The sequence below is a fragment of the Phaethon lepturus genome, unplaced genomic scaffold (genome assembly GCF_000687285.1).
Source record: "Phaethon lepturus isolate BGI_N335 unplaced genomic scaffold, ASM68728v1 scaffold5560, whole genome shotgun sequence".
NCBI classification, from domain to species: domain Eukaryota; kingdom Metazoa; phylum Chordata; class Aves; order Phaethontiformes; family Phaethontidae; genus Phaethon; species Phaethon lepturus.
This window is the reverse complement of record NW_010509781.1, coordinates 39,542-65,139: the sequence shown is the minus strand read 5'-3', so window position 1 is coordinate 65,139 and position 25,598 is coordinate 39,542. Positions and strand designations below refer to the sequence as shown.

At 37.0% G+C, this 25,598-nt stretch overlaps 1 protein-coding gene across 1 annotated transcript in view; it reads right to left on the bottom strand.

Annotated features, from left to right (window-relative positions):
• CASK (calcium/calmodulin-dependent serine protein kinase (MAGUK family)) overlaps nucleotides 1-25,598 on the bottom strand; it is a 97,357-nt gene that overhangs the window by 59,405 nt on the left and 12,354 nt on the right. The window contains exons 3-7 of the mRNA XM_010285019.1: nucleotides 23,477-23,599; nucleotides 20,939-21,022; nucleotides 19,298-19,397; nucleotides 14,531-14,548; nucleotides 4,400-4,521 (exon numbers count right to left, since the gene is read on the bottom strand). Of these exons, the coding sequence (XP_010283321.1) occupies nucleotides 4,400-4,521; nucleotides 14,531-14,548; nucleotides 19,298-19,397; nucleotides 20,939-21,022; nucleotides 23,477-23,599 (447 nt within the window). The remainder of the gene's footprint in view (nucleotides 1-4,399; nucleotides 4,522-14,530; nucleotides 14,549-19,297; nucleotides 19,398-20,938; nucleotides 21,023-23,476; nucleotides 23,600-25,598) is intronic.

Sequence of the window (25,598 nt, the reverse complement as noted above, 5' to 3'; positions counted from 1 at the left end):
GAATGCCCTATAGTGTTCACCAAAATTTTGATCATCACATTTCTAACACAAGCAAGGAAAAAAAAAAGAAATCTGTCCAACCCAAAGTTACTATTTTACTTTACAAGATCAATTAGAAAACAATGAATTTTTTTAGGTAGTGAATATTTCTAAATGGTTGTTTCTAGAGGCTCTTTTCTTTACTCTTCCCAGTAAATAAAATTAAATTTTTAATAATGAATTGTGTAACTTTTGTGCAGGAAAAACACACCCAACACAATAGAGAGATTCTGTAAAATGATGAAAAAAAAATCACACAATGAAACTATACAATAAGACCACATCTGGATATGCTGGTGTATTGCAGGATTTGGCCCCAAGTGATTATAAATCACTTTGCACGTAGTTGGGACATTTCTCCCCCTTGTTTTGAACAGTTTTGGCACTCAAGTAAAGTGAAAGAGGGTCTTAAGGTAGCTATCAAAACAGACATACATAAATGAATCAATTAAAAACAATCAATGGGATGACAGGAACCCTGCTTTCTATGGTCTTCAGAGGTGCCTGTCCTCATAACACCTAAGTTAATGAATTACTGAGAAAGAATACTTCCATTTTGTGATCTATATTACCTGAAAAAACCAACATGTGGGTAACTTGCACTCTTAATGCGAAGATTTTTTTTTGCTTTCAGAAAAAGTGTTGGTTCAGAAGCAAAAGAAGGTATTTCAGCTGCAGGAGTGAACTATCATCATGTGCCTAGTCTAAAAATAAGGATAACTCTTGAGAAAGAGTAGGAACATGAGAACAAATTTAACTGTGGAAAAAGGCCAAGGAAGAGGAACAGTAGTTTTAATGCAAAGTGACGGCCACAACTTCACAACAGATTATAAAATTCTTACTTAGTGGAATATAATGCTTTACAGGTGACTTGTTATGGTGGCCTTGTTAACCTCAAATATTCTGACAGGAATAAACAGCTTCCCCGACAGAACTTCATCCAAGTACAACTGATGATTTTTTCAGACTTCTGACAGAAACTGAAATAGTATCAACGCATAAACAGAAATCAATCTCCCACATGCAAGTTAATGAAATGAAGGAGCTACCCTTTCAAATAACACTGTCTGTCACTTGCTTCAATCTTTCAAATATGTATTTCATGACATTGCAATCTTTTAGAATTTCATTTTGTATTATTCTAATCAAAGTATCTTTGGGAAGATTCTATCACCCCCTTCCACATAGCGTAATAAAACAAAAATGCTTTTTGATAGCGTTTTGTTCTCACAAATATGTTACTGTATTGTGCATTTAAATGTATCCCTTTCTGTCTAAGAGAATGACCATGACTTTTAAATAAATAATAAAATAATAAAATAATAAATAAAGAATAACAAAATGGTATGAATTCATTGCAGTTTTTTCTTGTTTAAAAGGCTACAGCAGACCATTACAGAAATATTAGATCATTAGTGAAGTACTATGAACCAGACTGGTACTGTAAAGAACAGAAAAAAGCAAAAGCATTGCAGAAGTGTAAGTTAATGTCTGGTAGACCTAAACTAAGGCCAAGAGTTATATGACAATATAATAATGGTTAATAAATAACTAAAAACTTCTCACATGAGTGACACAAGTGTTTTGGTTCTTATTATTACACTCATGTTCTCTTTCTGTCCAAATTTTTATTTCTCATTCATATTATCTGACCACCTTTCCATACTGCAGCAATTTAAGCATCTGGAACACAAGTTTGATGAACTTCCACTGGGAAAAAAAAGATTCATATTTTAATGCAAATTGCAAGATGAGTTGGAGATGCAATTCAGGAAAGTCATGAGCTCCTAATCCCTTCTTCTTGCATGCTTCATATAATTTTATCCAATGACCATTTAATGTAAAATGCATAAACCTTTACCAAGAACAAAGATTAGAACTGTAGAATCTTGTGCCAGAGCAATGCCCTCATCACTTAACAGCTAACTATCTCTGGTTCCTCGAGTCATACGGGTAGCTACGTTGTGGGGAAGCTTTACCAGAAGGCTTATGTTCTCCTACAGGCCAGTTCAGAGCCCTTCAGTTAGGTCCTCTTCTGGAAGGAAGTATGTTTGGATTTGAATCCTTTAAAGTTGAAGGATGCACAGAATCCAGGTGGTCCACTGTGCACCAACCTCTAAACAAATTGTAAGTGTACAAATCATCTACTACATTTTAAAGAGTTTGGACACCAAAGGAACTATGGCACCATTTACATTCATGTCATACCCCTGCAAAGCTGCATATAGGAACTAAAGCATTCAACAATTTTTCAGAAACTCTTTAAAGTTTTCTACAACCATAATTTCTACAACCTGCAGATCAGATAGCTAGAATGACTCCTATTCCTGTGTGCCTTTCACTGGGTAAAAAGCATAGACATCTTGTTAGATTTGTGATATTCACTGAGGTATCCAAGTTGTTAAATTTAAGACATAGTAATAAAATTGTCATCATCTATATGGTCACATGAGCATTTTGGTTTGATTCAGGAGTGCATTTTTGAAATGAATCTTCTGATTACGCCCACCAACCATTCTTTGGTTTTCATTGTACAGTGTTACCAGAGCATATTTACTCTCAAATGACACTAAAACAGAAGATGCTGTTCACCTACCAGTGACTATGACTATTCAGTCCATAGGACTGCAGTATAGCTATAAAAAGTATAAAGCTATAAAGTAAAAGCCCCCAAAATACGCAGAATTGCTGGCACTGGGTCCCAGTGTCAACTGCTCTTCTCTGCAGATCTACTACTGTTATGTTGTAGTACTTGCTAATTTGGTCATACCCTATGTCTCTGAGGATTTGGTTCCATCATGAGTCTTTTCTCAGTGGAATGTGTAGATTGTTTTAGAAAAAGTTTGTCTTGCCGGAAAGCAAGTCCTCTGTCTTCAACATGAGGTATCCGTATATCCCAGAAAAAAATCACGGAAAGTTTTTTCTGCTTCTTTTTTACCTTTATTTTAGACTCCAATACTGTGTAGACATAGGAATCAATGACAGCATGATATGCTTTTGAATTTGTTCTTCAGTGAGGGTCTTGGCACTTATAATGAGGGATGGAGTGTAAGCCTGCAGTGATGCTGAAGGTCCCTGTTTTTACAGAGAGTTGTAGCTCAGTAAATACTTCTACCTCAAAACTGTATGTATATTTTCCCAAATTCACACAGTTTTGGAGAAAGTATAATGTATTTGCTTGTTAGGCCTTCTTGGTTAAAAATCTAGTGGGAAATATAAACAGGATTTCTGCATGTGACAAGATAACAGGAAACTTTGAAAACAGGAAATCCTCAAGGTACAGGAAGAGAAGTAGCGTGCAAGCATTTTTCTCTCAACCAGCAGACTACTTACTTTTCAAAATTATTTTTGCAAAATAGAGTGCTTTATTTTTCTGGAAGAAAAGAAAATAATAAATCTATGAACCATCTGGTATCACAGTTGATCTGTACGTGCAGCCAGACAGTGAACTATGATTACATATAGACAATGAAGAAATGGGAACCAGATCCTGATTATGCTTACCATGAGGCACTAACCTGTACCTTCCAGCTCTGTAATTTTTGCATACTTTCTTCTGGAACACTCACTGTTGTCTTATGGAGTAATGAACCACTATAAAGCTCTCATGAACCACAGAATAATACAGATTTAAATCACAGAATCACTAGGTTGGAAAGGACCTTCAAGATCATCAAGTCCAACCATTAATCCAGCGCCACCAAGTCCCCTAAACTATGTCCTTAAGTGCCACATCCGCACGTTTTTTGAACACTTCCAGAGATGGTGACTCCACCACCTCCCTGGGCAGCCTGGTCCAATGCCTGACCACCCTCTCAGTGAAGAAATTTTTCCTAATATCCAATCTAAACCTCCCCTGGTGCAACTTGAGGCCATTTCCTCTTGTCCTATCGCTAGTTACTTGGGCGAAGAGGCAACACCCTATTACATATTGTGTTAAAAAATAGGACAGAAATAAGCATACCTAGGTTTCACACAAAATGTCACACTTTTAAGAATATCCATAGAACTGGTCTAAGATTATTGTATTACTTAAAAATAATTGAATCCATACAGTTACAATTCACATTTAAAAAATAAAATCCAGCCCTCATCAAAAGAAAAAAGCCTATTCTGATGAATTATTTTAAATCAAAGCTATCAATTCAAACGAACTCATTAACCACTTACATATTCTAAAATATTCTGTATGTATAGTCCTAAAATGTACTTTTGTGTAAAGTGCTAGTTGATTATTACATTCCACACCTAAATAAATTCATTTTGGTATGAAACAAAAACAAGAGAATATATTCCAGATAAAACAAAATGAACAACAGATACAGAAATGCATTCTAATTGTTTATCATAGAAAACTTACATCTAGTAGCGTGTGAAGATGCTGATCCTGGAAAACACTGTGAAGAAAATCTAAGTCTTTTTCACTGCAGTCTGTAAGTGCATGAATTTCTTCCAGACTGTCCAGCACCTGTGAGACTGCTCCTATGGGGCAATAAACAGGAAAAAAAAGAATAAAAATCAATAAAGCAAAGACTCATGGTACACTGAACTTCAGAAAAGGAAACTTTCACTTCATCTAGTACAACTGGAACAGGAACTTTAAAAAGCTGGAGCTTTTACAGGAAAACTCACTGAATAAACTTTACGTATATCAACAGTGCCCATATATAGTGGAATTATACATAAGAAATGGTTTAACTGAAGAGAGGTTAAAACCTGTTTTTATTAAGCTTAGCTTTGTTTTATTTTAGCCTGGTTTCCAATGATGTTTTGCAAAGTTAATTGGATCAACAGCCTGTCCTCACCATTCTTACCCAACCATCTCTTTTTTCACTTTTTGAACTGCTGACCAATTTCAAATACATATCCCAAATCAGTAAAAATTAGAAAGAACCAACGCTCTCACAAATTCTTTTAAAATCAGCATCTGCATAGAGGAGGGAAGAGAGAGAAAGACTTGACTGCTGTGTCCTCCAGAGGAGAAAAAAAGGCTGCAACATGAGCTCTGTTTTTTGTTCTGCTTGTCTGGTTGTGTCAGATCCAGTTAGAGCACTTGCTGCCTTTTGACCAGTGGATTGTTTTGGGTCATAGGAAGATGGATATGATTTTTATATGGCATAAAGGTGAAAAGAGAAGTGAGGGATACGGGGACAAAAAGAAGAAACAGAAGGTGGAAGTCCATGAGAAGAATTGAACTCACAGCAGGGGAGGATACAGAAACACAACACAAATCCATAGTAAACCAGCCCATATTAGTTCCTCATGGAACAACTTGTTTTAAAAATAAGATATCAATGGTGGCTGCCACCTGTATGCATTACTAGAATGTTAACTTTGGCTTATCTAACACGCACAGCCCATGTCTTCTGTCTTTCCACAGTGGTATAAGCATCTGGAAAGATGGCAGCATATCCAGTGTTAGTCTGCAAAAATACTGGTGTCTGACAGTGAACTGCCGAATGCTTTTTCAGAAATAAATTCTTAATTCTGGATATAAAATTCTACACATTCTGTATTTCACTAATTTCTCCTTAACACCTTTATTCTGTTTACTTATTCATTTGCCAGTGTCTTTTTGTCAAGATGGATAGTATTTTAAAAATTGTTGTATTTCTTGAAATTCCATCCTCCAATGTATGAACAATTCTTACCAGCCTTCCTTAACTCAAGCCCTTTTGTAATCTATTGCATTTTCAGAACATAGTAAAACAAAAACCCCAATTTCCTCTTAATGACACAAGGAAACAAGTTAAATTCACTTATTTCTCTGGAAAACCTTGAAAAACTGGAATAAACATAAAAAAATACACAAAAACCACTATACAAGACTTGTGACCTCATGGCTTAGAAGGACCAGTAAGTCTAGAAACAAACAAGTCTAGAAACTCTTGCATCACTTTTAGTACAAATCTCAACCTAGGATTTGCCTCACAGTTCCTTGTAGACCAAGGTCAAGAACCACAGTAGTCTCCTCACTCACAACGCATGGCTCAGGAGCAAGAAGACTTCTTAGTCCTCGCCCATTAAATGTGTCTGACAACTTATTTCCGACTGATGTATTAATTTATGTTCCTTTAAAAAAGTGGTGGCTAGTGAGCAAATAAAACTAATGGTTTGCCATATTGTAGCTGCAGCTCATGGCATCAGGTGCACTGAAGAACAGAAAAAACGGCTCCATCTTTGATAAGGAATAAGCATACTCAGCTGGAAGGAACTGTACTCTTCTGCCTACACCACAGCTTCCACACTGGGAGACATGGCAGGAAACCTGAGAAAATACAGAGACTGGGAATTTGCTGGGAAGAGCATGGAGAGATCACAGCTAGGCCTCAAAGGCAAGGAAGAAAAACATTATCTAGGGACCCAAAAGGGACTGCACTGAGTTTCTTTTAACATTTTCAGTATGTCAATTAAAGGTTGATGAGAGACCTTCAAGCGCGAAGGAAAGTGCTTGACTTTCCAGGATGCAGTTGGCAGAAGGAATTTTTTTAGAATTCTCTTGTATTTCTATTCTGGTCATGCTCAGAATTTAAATTAATTATTTTCTTTTCTAGCAAAACTTCAGTTTCTGGGTTCAAAGCCCTTTCTGTGTATTTGGAGTGTTTACTTTAAGGAAAACTCAAGAGAAGATTCACTTCAGAGGCCTGGATATCTTAAGAGTCTCTAATGCTGCTCAGTGTTGCTCATAACCACTAAAACTGGAGCCAAAACCAGGGCCATTGAGAACCATGTTCAAAGTTGTCTGCAGATTTGTCTTATTGTGAAACACTGAATGCTCTGGACCACCACATCAGTTACTGTGGGAATTAACTTTGGACAGTATTATTTACTTTGAGAATTTTATTTTGTGGGATACTTTGAGGTCTTTCAAATAGAAGTAAAAGTTACTATTTTTTAATATTTGCATCTCAGCAACCTTTTGAATACCTGAGAATTCCAAAACACTAAGCTTTGTTCATTAGGTCTTTTTTCTCCTGTCCATTGGTTGCATTGAACAGATGGCTATAAAAGAAAGTTTCCAAGAATATCCTTAAAAAATTTAATGAGAAGTTCTGACAGTGACTTTGTTAATCCCTCAAAACCACAGTTCTACCTTATGGTTTTTTTACCTACAACCTTATGCTGTACCTACTGCCATGTCTTTCACGCATTTACAACCAATATGCACCTGCATGAGAAAATGGCACAATAGCAACATACTAACAGCATAATAGCACAAAAATTGATAGAACAATTCTACAGGCATTTTTGTGAACACCTAAACTCTTTCTGTTACAGACATCTGGTTAAAAGCCTAAAAGTACCTTTCAGAAGAGTTTTAAATTCAGCTAAAAGATACTACATAAAATAAAATTAACCAATCTTTACAGCACCTTGTCATAAAAAGATTCATACTCTATCATATTTAAGCTGAATTTCTAACCTTTGGGTAAAGTCTAAAAGCACTCAGTATTTATAATTAAAGGTTGTATCCTCTAGAAATAGGATTTAATCTCTTTTCATCATTGCAAATGCACCCATTTTAGCCTCAGCATAGATGATAAAGGAAGGACTTAAGTGAGTTATTATACAGCCAATATAACCTAAGGCTCAGATTTCTCATAGTCTGTAGCAGTTACAGACAGAATCTATAAACATAAAAATTAGAATGATGCATAAATATTACGAGGCCAGGAAAAAAAATGAAGTTGACTACATTGATTGGCTTGCTTTGTTTGTTTTGTAAGGCTCCCTAAAGTAAACTTTGTTAGAAAAATCATAGAATGGTTTGGTTCTGAAGGGACCTTAAACATAATCTAGTTCCAACCCCCCTGCCATGGGCAGGGACACATTCCGCTAGACCTGGTTGCTCAAAGCTCCATCCAACCTGGCCTTGAACACTTCCACGGATGGGGCATTCACAACTTCTGGGCAACCTGTTCCAGTGCCTCACCCTCATAGTGAAGAATTTCTTCCTTATATCAGCAGGAGTAGGGAAGTGATCGTGCCCCTGTACTCGGCACTGGTGAGGCCGCACCTCGAATCCTGTGTTCAGTTTTGGGCCCCTCACTACAAGAAGGACATTGAGGTGCTGGAGCGTGTCCAGAGAAGGGCAACGAAGCTGGTGAGGGGTCTGGAGCACAAGTCTTATGGGGAGTGGCTGAGGGAACTGGGGTTGTTCAGTCTGGAGAAGAGGAGGCTGAGGGGAGACCTTATCGCTCTCTACAGCTACCTGAAAGGGGGTTGTGGCGACGAGGGTGTTGGCCTCTTCTCCCAAGTAACCAGCAATAGGACGAGAGGAAATGGCCTCAATTTACGCCAGGGGAGGTTTAGATTGGATATTAGGAAAAATTTCTTCACTGAGAGAGTGGTCAGGCATTGGAACAGGCTGCCCAGGGAGGTGGTGCAGTTGCCATCTCTAGACGTGTTCAAAAAAACGTGTGGATGTGGTGCTTCAGGACATGGTTTAGGGAACATGGTGGCCGCTGGATTAATGGTTGGACTTGATGATCTTGAAGGTCCTTTCCAACCTTAGTGATTCTGTGATTCTGTAAATCTACCCTCTTTCAGTTTAAAGCCATCACCCCTCCTCCTATCACTACATGCCCTTGTAAAAAGTCCCTCGCCAGCTTTCTTGTAGGCCTGCTTCAGGTACTGGAAGGCTGCTATAAGGTGTCCCTGGAGCCTTCTCTTCTGCAGGTTTAACAACCCCAACTCTCCCAGCCTGTCTTCACAGGAGAGGTGCTCTCTGACCATCTTCGTGGCCGTCCTCTGGACATACTCCAACAGGTCTGTGTCCTTCTTATAGTGGGGGCCCAAGAGCTGAACACAGTACTGAACACAGGTGGGATCTCACCTGAGGAGAGTAGAGGGGGGAGAATCACCTCCCTTGGCCTGCTGGTCATGCTTCTTTTGATGCAGCCCAGGATACGGTTGGCCTTCTGGGCTGCAAGAGCACATACTAATGGTCATGTTGAGCTTCTCAACAACCAACACCCCCAAGTCCTTCTCCTCAGGGCTGCTCTCAATCCATTCTCCACCCAGCCTGTATTTGTGCTTGGGATTACCATGAGCCATGTGCAGGACCCTGCACTTGGCCTTGTTGACTTCATGAGGTTCACACGGGCCCACATCTCGAGCCTGTCAAGGTCCCTCTGGATGGCATCCCTTCCCTCCAGTGTGTTGACCACGCGACACAGCTTGGTGTCATTGGCAAACTTGCTGAGGGTGCACTCGATCCTACTGTCCATGTTGCTGACAAAGATGTTAAACAGCACCGGTCCCAATACCAACCTCTGAGGAGCACCACTTGCCACTGGTCTCCATAAAAAATGCTGCTTACTGCCACAGAACTTTCAAGTAGCCCCAACCACTTAGGTGAGATGAATCTCACCCTGCACCTTAAGTTACTATAAAAATATATACACATACGATTGTGCAGGAAAGGTTGTAATTCCAGTGATACAACTAGAATACTCTTCTCCACAGTAATAGTAACAAAATCTGCACCAAATATGGTTCTGTGAGAAGACTGTGGCAACTGTAGATTCTGCTGTAATTACATATATGTTCTCAGTGTGCAAACGAATAGTGATATTCTGGACCATGCACACAACCTTGTCTTTCTTGTATTCCCATAAGACTACCTAAGAAAGGATGGCTACACTATTCGCAGTTCCCTTGGGGCTTACTACTCTGAAAAGTTGATGTCGTGCTTTAGCCCCAGCCAGCAACTAAGCACCACGCAGCCACTTGCTCACTCCCCCCTCCCCCAGTGGGACGGGGGAGAGAATTGGGAAACCAGGACAGTTGAGAACTATGGGCTCTCACTATATTTGGTGGGAAAAAAAAAAAAGGTGCCAGAATGCTTATGGCATTCTTCTGCAGTCAGTACTAGTACATGGAATATTTTTACAGTTAGTGGAATGACTTCTTAAGCATGATACCAAATTGCTTCTAAGATGATGGACATGAACCGAGTAGCTTTCTGCCTACTGAGGCAGATCTATTATTTGTCAGTTAGATGTATTTGCTTTATAAGGTGATAACTTGGCATTATTTCTTCACCCAGTGTGTAGTCAAAGTTATTACAGGTATTTCCTGCCAGTTGTTACCTCATTTATGGAGATAGCCATTCAGAAATAGTTCTCTTACAGCTGAATTCTATCTCTAGAGTCTTTGTAGTTTTCATACAGTGCCCTCAATACCATCTGAAGTTGGTATGAACACTGGTTCATCAAGCTGCAAGTAGACAAAGCTTTGGTAAAAGAGAGTGCTGTTATTACATCCTGGCATCTAGCTATTCTAATCTGGAACAGGTGGTTTGGCTACAGCAACAGAACTTTAGAGGCACAGAGGAGTTGCTTACTTGTCCCCAGAAGAGAAGACAATAAAATAAAAGACATATTTAAAATACTATTCTAAGAATTGTCTACATATTCTCCAACAGTAATATGTCTCCACCACAAAACACCCCAAAAGTCTGGTTTTCTGAGGGCCAGCAAACAAGGCAGGTACAACTGATTTCCTCTCTTATGCAGCAGGCAGTATAGAGAATTACTCGCTCCTTTTCATGCAGCAGTGATCTGCGACAGTATGTGTCTAAAAGAGTGTTCAGGTAAGAAGACTTAGACCTTGCTGCAAAACATGAAGACTACATGCTGACTACAAACACATTCTGAGAGAGGGTAAAATAATTCTTTGTTTCATTTTTTTAACACTGAAGATTACAAAGGCCCATTTAAGTCTTAGTCAGTCATAAACTCTCTTTTGAGCAATTAAAACTTCTTAGAGGAAGCCTGACCTTGTTTAAATACAAAACTATAAAACCATGACCTTTTTGAAAGTCTCCGACAATTAGTATTACAGGAAATGACTCTGCAGAAGACCTTAAAACAACCATTATAATAATAGCATATTTTATTTAAGAGACACTGACAAAATCTAAAACTCTTTTATTTGTAGAACCATATAAAATTAAGTTCCTGACAACAACCACTCATTTTAATCCTGTTCATTCTTATAAACTACCTTAATTTGCATCGGCTTTTCAACTATTCTGTATGTTGTATAAATAGGTAAGTAACTATGCCTTGAAGACTTCACAGTGGTTTTTAAATGACTAAGCAAAGCTTAGCTGCCATTTGCAATTTCTCTATATATCACAATTCCGTCCTTATGCCAGTCAATCTACAATCAACACAAGCTGATTTCTCCCAACTCTATCTTTTGGCTGCCTTCTTGTGTGCAGCCGCTGGAAATGAAAATAAAAACAAATCCTGGCTCTCAAGGCACAGGCACTTCAGAAGGTAGGATTTACATTTCACTGTGTTTATGAAGAGGTCTGAGGCTAGCACATACGGCAAGGACAGAAGAAAAGCCATCAGAAATTGTTAGATTTTAGAGGGGTCAAATATTAGAATCACTAAATGAAATCACTGGATACAACCTCATAAAAAGCAAGCACAGGCATTATTATAAAGTGCAGTTATTTTCAGGAAAAAATATCTTATAAACATGGTGAGGTTCTGACAGAGCAAATCTGGTGAAGTGACAAGGAGATAATTTTTACCAACTCTGTAATGTGAGATTCAAATTTCATGGGCTTTATTTTTATTTTTCATGTATGATAAATAAAAGAAAGATTCTTTGCTTCTGCTTTAAGACTCCAGAGACACTTACACCTCTAAATGACCTATTTAGTGATAACTGTATAAATCAGTGCCTACAGTAGTTTTGTTTTTCTGGCATTTGATTATGATACCCTAAAAACACAAGGCATAAATGTAACACATTAGGTAATTAAGAGCTATATGAAAATGCTGTGGAAATGAAGGGGTGTCTGTCAGCTGAGGTTCTCAAATCACATTCACATACACATTTAAAACTGTTCGCTTTAGCCAAACATGACAGTCTAGGCTCAATATCAGCGTAATTATAAAATGCTATGCCCAAGTTATATACAAGTTATATGCCATGTTTTCCTTAGTAGCAGTTGACAGGAGTTAAAAATATGTAAGAAAGAACATCTCTATTTCCTGTTGGTCCTGTAAAGAAAATACTAAACATATGCTCTTTCCACTAGAGGCAAGAAAATCTTTTACAGAGACAGGACCTTTCCACTACTTGTGCTGATGTAACTTCTTAGATTAACAGAAAGCCAAATGAGGACCAGATGGTCTTCATCATTTTAAACAACACCTGCAAGAATCACTGGAGTTGAGAAGCCTCAAACCTCAAAGAGGAATTTGTGGCTCTTTGCTGTTCACTGTATTCCAGAACAGCTATCTCTGTAAGGACAGATGACAGCAAAGCATGTGTGTATATTTGTCTATAATAGTTTAAAATAAGGTGGGAAATACATGTTTCATACATACATGCAACAACGTAATTAAAACAAAAGGCAAGTAAGGACTCTATCCTCCTCAGATTTGAGCTATATAGTGTTTAATTACTTCTGCCTTCTTGGACAGAAACCAAACAGCCAATTTTAGACACTCTCTAAATTTACAAATAAGCTCCTACATGCACATTCTGGGAATGCTACTGGGAAGCAATTAAGAAAGTATTAATACATATACACACTATATAGATATTTATGTGTGTGTATATATATAAAACAATCAGGAAGAGTCTAGGGAGAAAATCAGAAAGATGGAGGTTTATGGAGACTACAGTGAAACTGCAGAAAGAAGGCAGTTGGTGTGATGGAAGGATACTGGGATTTACAACTAAATTAAAGAAGATAAGAACATGTATGGAATACAAGAAGGTAAAGGCATGTAAAAGTCAGAGAAGAAAACCAAAGGAAATGGAGAGAAAAACAGGGAGAAAGAGGAAAAGACTAAACAAAGAAAAAAGAATGGGGAAAAAAAACACCCAAGAAAGAGAAAACAAGAGATAAAGTGTTCTCAAACACAAGCAAGAATGCAGAGGAGAGTACTATATATGGCAATACAAAAAAGGAGGGAGTGAGGGGGAATGAGGGGAGGCAGGGAGAGAAACTGATGCTTGATTTTGAAGATAGTCTTCGTTTTATTCCGCATGCACAGGGGCACTGTGTGTATGCATGTCTCCAGCTTTCTCCTGTCTCCATACTTGGGACCTTTACACAAAGTTTGGCAATTTCTTTTCTCTGTTATCTCTCACTGTAGAACTAGCCACAATATGACAGAAGGCAGTCTAGTGTGATGGGAAAGAAACATGGAGTGAAAAGGTACTTTTTTGGACCAGACCCACATCTTACAAGTAGCACACTCACATGCAACTAAACAAATAACTATTTTAACAAATGAATGCCCTTCACTATTACTTCCTTAGATACTTTCTTCCTCATTGCAAAAATATATGGAAATCCTCTTCTGACCAGTATGAGGACGGCACATCACATCAGTCAGTAAGTTTACTGAAGAAAGTCTCTATCTACAAACAAAAACCAAAAATCAGTGGCAGAGGCTCTTGTATGAGGTTTCTTTTTTCCCTGCAACTGTATAAAAATAATGCTGTTGCAAAACTTTTATAAAAAAAACCCACTGAGTTTTCACTCTCACATTAGTGGACAGGCATTCTGACATAGGGAAATAGGAGGACAAGGAACAACATCCCCCCACAACTTATAAGAATGAACTAAACAACAACAAAAAATCCATGACTTTGATCAGAAATGGAGACATGGTCTTGCTGCCCTGACCTAAGATGGAAGAAGAACTGTTGGCCTACAAATCTTAAGATGATGCAAGAAAATCCCCACTTTTTATAGCCTGTATTTTGAGATGCTGAATTTGTTGGTTTTGAAATTGTTGCAGTTTGTATCAAAGGGTCTAGAATTTCACACCTTCTCCTCTGTCTAGTGTAGTCTGCAGGTGTTAGAAGAGCTTGCACTTTCAGCCTCTCACAAAGCATGCAGCTAACTTGCAGCAGAACCTCCTCTCCATGTCAATAATATTCCTTCATTAAGGAGACATATATTGGATAGTTATTTAAATCAGGTGTATGCATAAGCACAGTGCATATGCATATATCATGTAGCACATCAACACAGAATGATCAAGAAAGTTCATGCAAGGATATAGCAAGAAAATCATCTATGACTAATACTACAGTATATGTTTCGTGTTAGGAGAAAAAAGACCATTAGTGCATGAAAACATTAATTTTTGAGGTAAAATGCAAAACCAAACCATTTTATCCTTTATTAATTTAATGAAAACTAAATTTTATTTCAGCTGTGTTGCAAATATTTCAAACAAAAAACCAGATAATTTTAATACTGCCTCTAAACTAGAATCTTCAGAATTCCCTGGAAATCATATTACTTCTGGATAATTATACTTTCAAAGTTATAGACAGATTTAATCAAAAACATACAGGTTATTTTTCTTGAACAGGCAGTATTAAAACTGAAAACAGCAAAGAGAAGAGAAGAGAAGAGAAGAAAGCTGATTTTTAAACATGCAAAGACACAGACCATAGCTGAATGATATGCCTTAAAGGAAAACAAAGGGATACCTACTTTCTGCTGCTAGAAGTCCTAGTAGGAAGGCAGCGTTTGGACAAACAACAAACAGTATGAAGATTTCAGAACAAGTGATTTATAAAGCTGCAACGTAGCACACTAGTTTAGCTACAAAATAGTATGAACAAACTGACAAGAACTCCCCCCCTTTTTTTTTTAAAGTATGGTTTCTATGTGTGAAGCAAAGGGGACTTGCAGACTGGGACTGGAGGAAAACAAACACTTGGCATTGGGAAGGTAGCACATGTATGCAGGTACCTATAATACTAGACTTCTTCCAACATTGGTTAAACTATTTAAAAAAACCTCATGGACAAAAAATGATTTCAAGTAAGAATATCGTAAGGGGTGAACTGACAAAATGTTTCAACATACTGCAAATGAAGCATAACATACTAATTTAGTTATATTTACTAACTAGAATTCAGCAATATTATACTGAAATAAATTTTTTTACTAAAGTTTCAGTGAGAACCAGTATGAGAATCATTTAGAAATACAACCACTTTATTATTGATTTTAATTAACAATGACTTTATATATTTAAAAGTTTTTGCATTTAAACATACCAGTACAAAGTTTAAATAGCTGAAAAATCATAAAGATAATAATGGGAAACACTCAAACTCATGATCTCAAAACTGATAGTCAGTTACACCTGTTATGCTAGATAAGGAATTAATAACAGTAAATTATAAAGTGAATGTAATATTTTCTTTCAAGCACTCATACTTAAAAATGTTACACAAGACCTTTCACAAATGTTTACAAAATGTGGTAATTTTTGCATAACAATATTTTTTTTTTCTTCCTCATATTGATGAGACTGATCGTTTTTAAGACATGGGCTTCTACTGCCCATATTTCATGGAAGCTAAATCCCATGAAACTACTAACCACTCACTAACTTGTGAGTTAAGCTAGTTCCATGTATGTTGGACACAGTGATCTTACAATTTGGCCATACATTTGCTGTTTGATCCCACTCTGACAGACTGTCAGATTTAGCTTTTTTCCCATTATTATTACTTTCAAATTTGAAAATCAGGATCTCATGCTGTTAGAATTTTCTCATTTGATATGACAATATAGATTCTAACAAGATAAAAAAGGAAAAGTTCAATTTACATACAGCAATCCTGAGATGAAATATCAAAATGCATTTATAAAAGCCGTATGAAATTTGTGCCTCTCACTTTGAGAAAAGAAGCTAGAAACACTGACGTAGACTTAACGTGCCTGCTTTCTGTGCAATGCAAAAACATTGCTTCTACATTCATCACCTTACACTGTTAGCACAGAGCTCAGAAAGCACATTAAATGTTCAGGAGGTACTGCAACAGTACTAGGCTAGGCTAAATAAGGGCATTTGGTCAGTCTGTCATACAATATGTTGCTGTACTTCCTCTGTGGTTAAACTGAAACACAGCATCATAAAATGCCTTACAGGGATTTAGAACTGTTTGCAGCAAAAAGCTACCCCGAAACTTGTTAGTCACATTTCAGTGTATGAGCACTGTAAACCGAGCAATTCAAGCAGGCATTATAGTGGAAAGTCCTTTAACCAAAAGGCAATGTTTGCTTTAATCTAAAAATCAGTTAGACAGTTTTCCAAAGTCTATGGACTATCCACCGGCTTAACTAACACTGACTCAGTAGTTCTGAAAATGGGGCTGCAAAAGCTTTTTTGGAAATACAAAGTTATAAAAAACCTCTTCAGTTTATTGGCTTTCCTAATTGTTGGCCTAAAGACCTAAGCATCCTGAATCTACTTAAAATTCCACAGTAAACTAAATGGTCTTCCTGAATTCAGCTTCCCAGGTCAAAACGTCAAACAATTCCACAGCCTTTCCTTGGGCTGCCGCAGAATGGGGGGCTGAAGAAGCAAAAGGAGAAAAAAATGAAGAGCTTTATGCTGGCGATGTTTGTTCTTCAGCCTGAGGCACTGTTATCAAAACACTTGAAAATCATACCTCCCTACTCTCCGCTAGGGGACAAATGGTCAGCATACGACACAAGCTGAGGAAATCCTCTGTCTTGATCTAGTGTGCAATCAGGCGACAGGAGAGCCAGGGAGGGCTGGGGAGAGGGGTGGGAGTAGGATGGGGAAGGGCAGCAGAGAGCGAACCGATTGTGAATTTCTCTAGCACCTAATTCCTGTAACGCTCCACTTCAAATACTCTCTACTGGGCCAATTTTCGGCCAGATTTAGCCTTTAGGGCTGCTGATCGCTAACTTCTCATTTATATTTGTTCCAGCATATTAAAAATATCAAAAACATTCACTGCCTTGGGAAATTGACAATTTATAATGTCTTGAAGACAGGCAATCTGAAAGTAAAATGTTTTACATTCTAGCAAAAAACATTTGCAGCAAAGTCGTCATTTCAGCTGTTTAGTGGCTTTACTAAAGAAGTTACTCAACACAGCCTATCAGCAGTAAAGTAATATTTTAGTTTAATATTTACCTTATTTTTCAAAACATTTTAAAAGCCTTTATCATACTCTTTCAAAATTCAGCAAGACTGACTTCTGCCATGTTACCAACAGAATGATAGAGGGATTAAGTTAAGTCCTTCAGAGGACAGCTGCTGATGAAACAGGAGGTAGATCACCCAGAACAAGCTGTGGGAACCAATAATTATTAACACACTCTGTGCGAATGAAAGGAAGATGTGTACAGAAAAATACCTGGTTGAATTTAATTTAAATTTATCTGTGTTCACTCCCATCTAATTTAGTTATGCATTTTGCTGTCCCTCATTGGAAAGCTCTCTGACAAGAATATCCTTTGTGGTTCTGCATCTAAGAAAGTCATCTGACTTGCTACCTATAGTGCCTTCATATCCCAGGCTATTACTCTGGTAGCATAGGAAGATGCTCAAAGGGTCCAGCAATCCCAGGTTCACTGAACTCTGAGGAAGAACACTGCTAGTTTAATATGAAAAAAAGACAGAACTGAAAATTTTTTTCTCTGTTTAGTAAGACCTGGAGAAGGACAGGATATACAATTTGCATAACCTAATAAGCATTTATACTTCTGCATCTTTATCTCAGTAGGAGTTCCACATTTGCCTATTTCTGACAAATCATTTAATTTTCATGGTAAGCTTCATGAAATTTTATGGGAGGATTAAATAGGCAGCAACACTTAAAATATTAAACGCTCTTCATTAGCGTTTATGATCTGGAACAACATTATGAGATGTTAGGAAGGAAACTTAAATAACCTTAAGATAGTAAAAGTTTCTACTGCAATTCAAGGGTTTTATTGTCTCATTTCTATAAACTAGTTCAGTTCAGAATCATCACAAGAGCGAGAAATATTTGAAAACTTTATTAGTGTACTTCTGAAGAGGAAACAAAATAGATTTCCGTATCTAGTAATTTCAGAAGCTGAAAGTGGCAGTATCTTTTCATGCAAGTCTCAGTGTTTATCCTGTGATATTAAATAATTTATCAGCTAACGCAGTCGGTCAGGGAAACATCATGAAAACAACCCACTTAGTATGGTTTCCTGATTACTGTGATCTCCCAACAGTGAGATCAACAATGTTATTTTAAAGAATAACTACACTTTCCTGAGAAATCCAAGCTATTGTTTCAGTTATTTCAGACATGAACACAAGATAACAGTGGATCCAGCACAGATATTCTGTAGAATTTACATGTGTACTGGATTCATGTATTCTGTGAGCAGAAAAAATAGAACTTGTACCTTTGCTGTATACTGGTATCTCCAATTACATCATCCTATGAGGAAGACATGTGCCCTGTTGATGTGAGACTGAAACTGGAAAGAGGAACTGCAGTTTTTAGATTAGGAAAGTTGCCACTGCCAATCATGTTGGTGGCCTATTCATTTTATTGAAACGAGGGAAGTAGCTGGAAACAAAAATTAAAGCCAGTGTATAGCTAAAATATCCCACCAGTACTATTTTGTTCTTTAGAAAAATACAAGACAGAGTCCTATTGGCCTTAGATTTTTCTTAAAAGATCATTTAACTTGATCCTAAATCCTAATTTTAGATCAGATAGACCATCCCAGACTTTGGCACTGCAAATATTGTGAGTAATGCTATGTCAAAATTAAGATCATAACTATAACAGGGCTGTGTTAGTACAGGAACAGTCAGGTTATCTGAATAATAACTTGGAGTAAGGTCGCTGTCCTGCCTGAGGCCTAGCTACATGCTCACAGCACAGCAACAGTATTATTGAAGTATGTTGGAAGGTCCTTGAAGTACATGTATTGCCTCTCTCTGAAGTTTTGGGGGTCTGGGTTACAGTATCAGAAATACTGTCCAGCATGCTTTAAAGAGGAGATGTCTTAATTATACTGTTCTCTAAAACAGATCAAGAAACTCTGGTACACAATGGTTTCTTTTTATAAATAACTGTAAGTAAGGTAGAAGAATCTTGCTCCTGATGAAGAAGTCAACACAAAAATTCAATAAGTATTTGTACTCAAGTAATATAAAGAGAAATATGAGGTTATAGCACTATTTGTAACTAAATGTACATACAACAAATAAAAAAATCAGACAGAATTTCTGTAGAAACTTACAACTGTGCAGAGATTTTATCTTCATTTTCTCCAGTCACTAACACCATTGTGACTGAAAATTATTTATGTTTTCACATTTAAATGTTAACTTAGCTTGCAACTTTATGAAATCATGAGAAACTAGTAAATATTTGGTACTCTAGTCAGTATAACATTAAGACAGGTTGACTGCAGTAAATATACTTTCTGCTAAAATACCTGAGGAAGTGGGGTCTTCAGAGAAGTCTGGCAGCTCTTCAGGGGGGTCACCATAGAAGGAATTGAATTTGTGGCTTGACACAGCTGCTAGTACTGCCCCCTGAATAAAAATACACACAAAGTCTAAATTACACAAAAAAGGATAACGAAACATTTCCAGACACCTTGGATCACTCAATCTCCCGAGGTCTCTTGTTTGCTGACCTTCTCATGGAAGAGTAAATACATTTTATGGTCTTCAGCTCTGCTTCACTGTTACCGGTGACCATATCTAACAGAACAGCTGGTCATACACTATTCTAATAAACAGTAGACATATTCTTTGTGAGGGGATTAATGAGAACACTTTTTTATGGGAAAGCATTTAGAAATACTAAGTATGAGGCAGCATAAATTCCCATAGTACAATGTAAATAACTAATTTATTTCTCTTCCTCTCTTACCTAGACTAGGTGGCTTAGCAAGTATAAAAATTCACTCCTTAAAACAACACAATATGCTGTTATTTGAGAAATTGTCATAATCTGACACTGATGGGATCTGACACTAGAACATTTGACATCCATAATATATGTGTATGAAAACGTCATCATCTCAGACTCCCATAATAAGTGTTAAATAGGAAGCTACAAAGACAGAAAAACAGTTATCTGCTCTGACATATATTTACTTCATCAAGTAAATTACAGTTTAACCACTCAGGTTTTAATGTCTTACAGTTATGGCAGTAGGCAAAGATGACAAATAATTTCAGGAAACATACTGCAGAACAGTGCTTTGGATAAAATGGTAGAAAACAAATAACACAGGTATAAAAGCTCTCAGGAGACTAAACATAGTGGCCTCCTCAGGAAGAAATCTGGGAAAGACCTGAAACTACATCTAGAGCTGGAAAATAGGTCATATTCTAAAATGTACCAGCTAACATTTTAATGAAAGCATTACCTGGACATACAAACCACCTAAGAGAAAGTTCTGTTAATCATTAACTATGGCAACTGTTGCAGCCTAATCATCACATCAAACTTTTATAAAGCAGCAACTCGGCATGTGTATCTGATTCTTGTGAATTTTTATGCTGCATGCTTCTGTTAAAATTTTCTCAATCTTTAAGTGAGTTTAAATTTTTTTCTGTTAAGCTTGCCAAGATAGGAACTGAAGGGAAACCATGTTGTTTTGGGCTAAAATGTTAACTTTTTTTCAATATGGCTGAGAAATAATCTTGTGTAGGGTTAAACATAAAGGGGGTAAACTGAAAAATACATCTTTGCTCTTCTTGAAAAAAGACATTAAGACATTATTATGTTCCTTTTATTATAAGTATAATACAATAATAACAGAGGCCATTGTACCATTCCCTCCTCTCCAATAATTCATATTACACAGAATTACTGAATTAATTTAAGATGGAGACCTCATGCACACCTCGGTTGATACCAGACAATTTGCACTGAAATTTAGTTTGAAAACTATGCACTAAGAAAGAAAGGATGAACACCCTTAACAAGACATCATTGCAATAAACAACTGTGAAGGCCTGTTTCAACTTTTTATTTTATTGCTGACTTCAGAGCATAGATTTCTCTTATCACTTTTAAAATGAAAGTAATTATAACATTTTATACACGACATTCATTTTACCTTTAGTTTTCGTCTTGCATTGAATTTTCTCAATTGTTCTACTGTTTCTGGAAGATGAATCTTGTATGCATAGCGATCTCTCTCCTTAAAAACCCCCACAAAAAAAAAACCAAAATAAAAGAAACATTAAATACAAGCTCTTAATATTCTCTCAACATTAAGAAACTCGACAAGAAATGTACCAGCTAGTAAGTACCCTAAGAAGAATGTGGATTTGTTCCAACTTAAGGAAAACTTCAAGAAACTGAAAGGGATTAAATTATTTTGAAAGAATTCTTAACTTGGACCAGGGATAATTTCTTTTTGTAATTTTGTTTCCGCCTTTGTAGTAAGACCCTAGCCTTTTGTTTTACTGTTGCATTGTTAGTCAGTCTGTGGCTAGCATTAAACTTTGAAGCTGACAAGCACAAAGTAGTTCTGCTTCTGGGATTCACAACTCCCAGTAAAGCAACGTGTTCAAGCACTCTTTTAAGGGGTGCTTGATACTTTGGGTAAGCTTGGGAGATGGGGTATGTGTCCAACAAAGCAGGAAGTGCCAGCTCAATGGCTGGTAACACCAGGAGCCAGCTTACAGGAAGAATTCCCCATTGTAGATGAAAACAAAACATTTGCCAATGAACAGCAGACAGCGGGACAGAACTTGCAGCAGCTGACTACTTTCTTCCCTTGCCCCAAATCATCACAGAAGCTACATACACTTATTAATTTAATGTAAATGTTTATCACATGCATTTCCTGAATCAGAGTGGAATCACTGGCAGAAGTAGTTAAGTCTCTCTACAGCACTAAACGTGTCTCTGTCTCATGCTGTATTTGGCTGCTATCTATAAATGGTTTAGAAGAAAATTCTGAATCAGCAGGGAATGCAGTTGCAAAAATGAGAGGACTGAATGACAGAATGCTGGCCTAAGCTTGGAAACAAAGTTGTCTCAAACTAGATCTCTCTCCTTGCTTGTCTTTCAACAAGCAACAGCAAGATCAGAAAGACACTACAGACATCAAAAGTGCTATGCTATATAAGCAGAACTTGTACACTCACATTACAGAATTAGCTTTTTAAAAAGTCTCATCAGCTTAGTTGTTCAAACAACAAAAACGGCAAAGTTTTCTACCAAAATAACTATCAACAAAAGCCTTGCTTTGGCATCTAAATGTGGGTAAGCTCACAAAGATGAACAAAAAGTCAAATTAGAAGCAGGTAAAACCAGATCACCTGTGTTTATCACAGACTTGATCACTGGAGTATGATCACTTGGGATTCCCAAACATGGTGTCCATTCCTATGCTCTTTGAAATATTTGGTGCACTATGTATGCCCCAGATGAACAGACAGAACTTTGTCTCCTTTCCAGTGGAAAGGTTTGAACGTGCAGTTTCCCAATATTCAGTAATTAGCATTAATTAAGTGCGTTAACCACTGTTATTCCCAAGAGGTGCAGTCTCCTGCCCTCCTTTTATAAACTAGACCATTCTGCAGCTTGGAATACAAGAGTCAGAGCCAGAAAGAGAACAGAGAAATGGAAGAATGACTCCATTCACTAGTAGTTAGACCATTTACTTGGAGGAAGAACAACATATGAGCCTGCGCTTCCCCACTCCTTTTTTGTGGGGTTTTTTGGTGTTAATATTTGTCTAATGTAGAACATAGTCCAGGAGCAGACACCAGAATAGCAGCCTTTCCAAGTAAGTGCCCTGTTTAAATTAATGATACTATGACTCACTCTATCCCAGGCCCACACTATAGAAAAGAAATAGAGGAGAACAAAGAAAAGTAGTTAATTCATCAGTTTCTGCCAAAGAAAATACAATGTGCTGAACCAGTACTTGCCACCTTTTAAATCTGCAACACACCCATCATTCTCCAACTCCAGTGTTTAGCACAGCCTATTAATGAGACTGCTGAGAAGCTAGGTGGATATATATTCTGCTCCTGCCGTTAACCTTCAGTGTCTAGCAACTACTCTTCCACTGGCTCAAACTGTGTTGTAAATTCTGCCACCACTGAAAAATAATTTGATTACCAGACGACACATAATTTCATGTAGTTACAGCGACCTTTGAGCAACACACCACTACATGCTTCCTTCAGCCTGGTGGGATATTTCAGTAATCTAATGTAAGAAAGCAGCACAGTTCAGTAGCATAATGTACTGCAATAAACTGCATGGTTACATGCATAATAGGAAAGAGGTCTAGATATGATTAAGCAAAGAAGAGATGAGAAATTACTCCTCTGGAGTTTGAGAACCACAGAAAGACACATGAATACCTTCTTCAAGCTTTATTCTACACAGCCCTATACTCCCTATACTCTGAACCTGCCGAAGATGCCTACGTGAGTTTGCTCTTGCTGTGAAGCAAGAGTTCAAGCCAGACAATTATCAAAATCTCAGGCTCTAATCTTACAGAGCATTTAAAGCATATTATCACACATTTTGTACAGTGTCACGTCTACTTTGAAAAGTTCAAAGAAACAAATAAATAAATCTCTTTCTGTCTTGAAAAGGAAACTGGTATGTAAACAGCTGCTTTTACTACCTTTAACCAGGGATGATTCAGTGCTTCATATACTGTTATCCTTTCTGCTGGATCCAGCATAAGCATGCGGCGTACCAGATCTTTGGCACTTTCAGAAATATGGCTCCATTGCCTAGGATTCATCTGATTACAAGCAAGAATAAAGAAATTAAATTAGTAATAAGAATACAGAAAATAACCTACTTTTAATGTAAAGTAATTGCAGAGATTTAACAGTGGTTGGTACTTGTAAACATTTTATCATAATAAATGTAAAAGGAAGTTTCTAAGTTTTTTAATAACTTAAAAATTAGTTGTTATTGAAATGGCATAAACAATTGAAAACGGTGAGCACTATATCATAGAAAAGCTGACATATCCTTGGTATTATGTTAGAGTATAATTTTTCACCTATGCTACAATTTGTTCAGATAAAAGTGACTCTTGCTAGAAAAAGAAAAAATAATTAGCCTTTGTCTGACAGTTAACTATACATATGATAAATGTAGAAATTAAATCTACTCCTGAAATCAAAATAAGGAATGGCATGACAGCCTATCTGTATCAACCCACAATTTCATGCCCGTGATGCTGAGTTAGAAGGGAGCCAGCTCATGTCTGTCGTGAACCAGTCTGGTCCTGTCCCACAAGTATCATGGACAATGGCTCTTCCCAATAAATTCCTTTCAACATTACAACAGTTAAGCATCTTCAGCCACCACTCCGGTAGGAAAGCATATTGACATGTGATCAACGATACAAGCAATTGCAACACTTTTTAGAGCAGAACTGTATCTTTACGAGACAACACTGTGAAGGACGACTTAGAATATATTTTCATCTTGTACATATGCAGGTTTGTGTCCAGTTAGTCAAGATGATGGACACCCAATAAAACCATACCAATGTAAGAAAATTCCTTCTGCGATAAAGGATTCTATCCTTAAGCTATTTCTAGTATTTCTTTAATTTATGAAGAACTTAAGTTTTATTTAGATGGTACACTGCTAATATTACAAGGTACTAAATGGAAATCCAAATTATAACCAGACTCTTTTCAATGTTATAATCTGTTCATTTAAAGAGGCCCACTTTATTTAAAATCAGTCTTTAGGAAAAATTATCACTTTAAATTGGAGCACTCAGGAAAATTATCTGGCTATGAAATGCGCATTTATAGTTGGGATTTGTAATTTCTTTTTCAGCTCTAATGAAATGAAGGTAATTGCAAATTTGCAGCAAGATTGTTTTGAAATCCTTATACTATTTTCACTGAATAGACATGTTATTGTGGAAACAGGAACAGAAAAGGAACTGAGAAGACACAATGTGCTGGCCATGACTTTTTTTTAAACAAAGAAAAGTTAACTTGTACACTTCCAGAAGGTTTTAGCTGCTTAAGAGATTCTAGAAAGAAATCTTCCATAAAGTGAAACTGGAACGTCTACCAGTCTATGCAAAACTAGTGCCATGAAGAAATCCTGCTGTTTCTAGGAATACAAAACTTAAAGAATGAAAAACGTGCTCCTGACCAAGTGCAGTAGCACTGCTTAATTTACATTTTAGCAGACTACTGCTAGGTTCATATAATAAAATACTTCCTAAACCATATTACAGACTATCAGCCAGTTTTAGGAGTTTCCAATCTTAATTAGCTAATACACAGCTCATGTATGACTTTGGTTGCAAAGTAGAGAAAAACCGATCTTCAACAAAACCACAGTTAAATCAATTCTTTAAATTTGTCTCCATTATGGCTCCAGGATGCTTATGTTGTGAAACATGCTTGCTTGCACACCGATTTGCTTTGAGTTGCAAGTGTCTCCTTTTGAATCATCTGCTGCACTTTACTAACACTGTACTAAAAAGAAAAATGCATAACTATACTTTTACAGTAACATGCATTTTGTTTTAAATCAGGGCACTATGATGACCAGCCTTTATGATAGTTCTTTTAGTTGATTAAAAGATTTAAATGATCAATAAACATAAGGTAACATACAGTATGTTATACTTCACAGCTAAACCTTATCTAATCCTACTGAGCTTAATGTACAATTAGGGGCTAGTTGTTGCACCCATTTATTATTTCATCTGAGTAAATACTTCCATATTCTACTTTCTAACATTGACACAAAACACA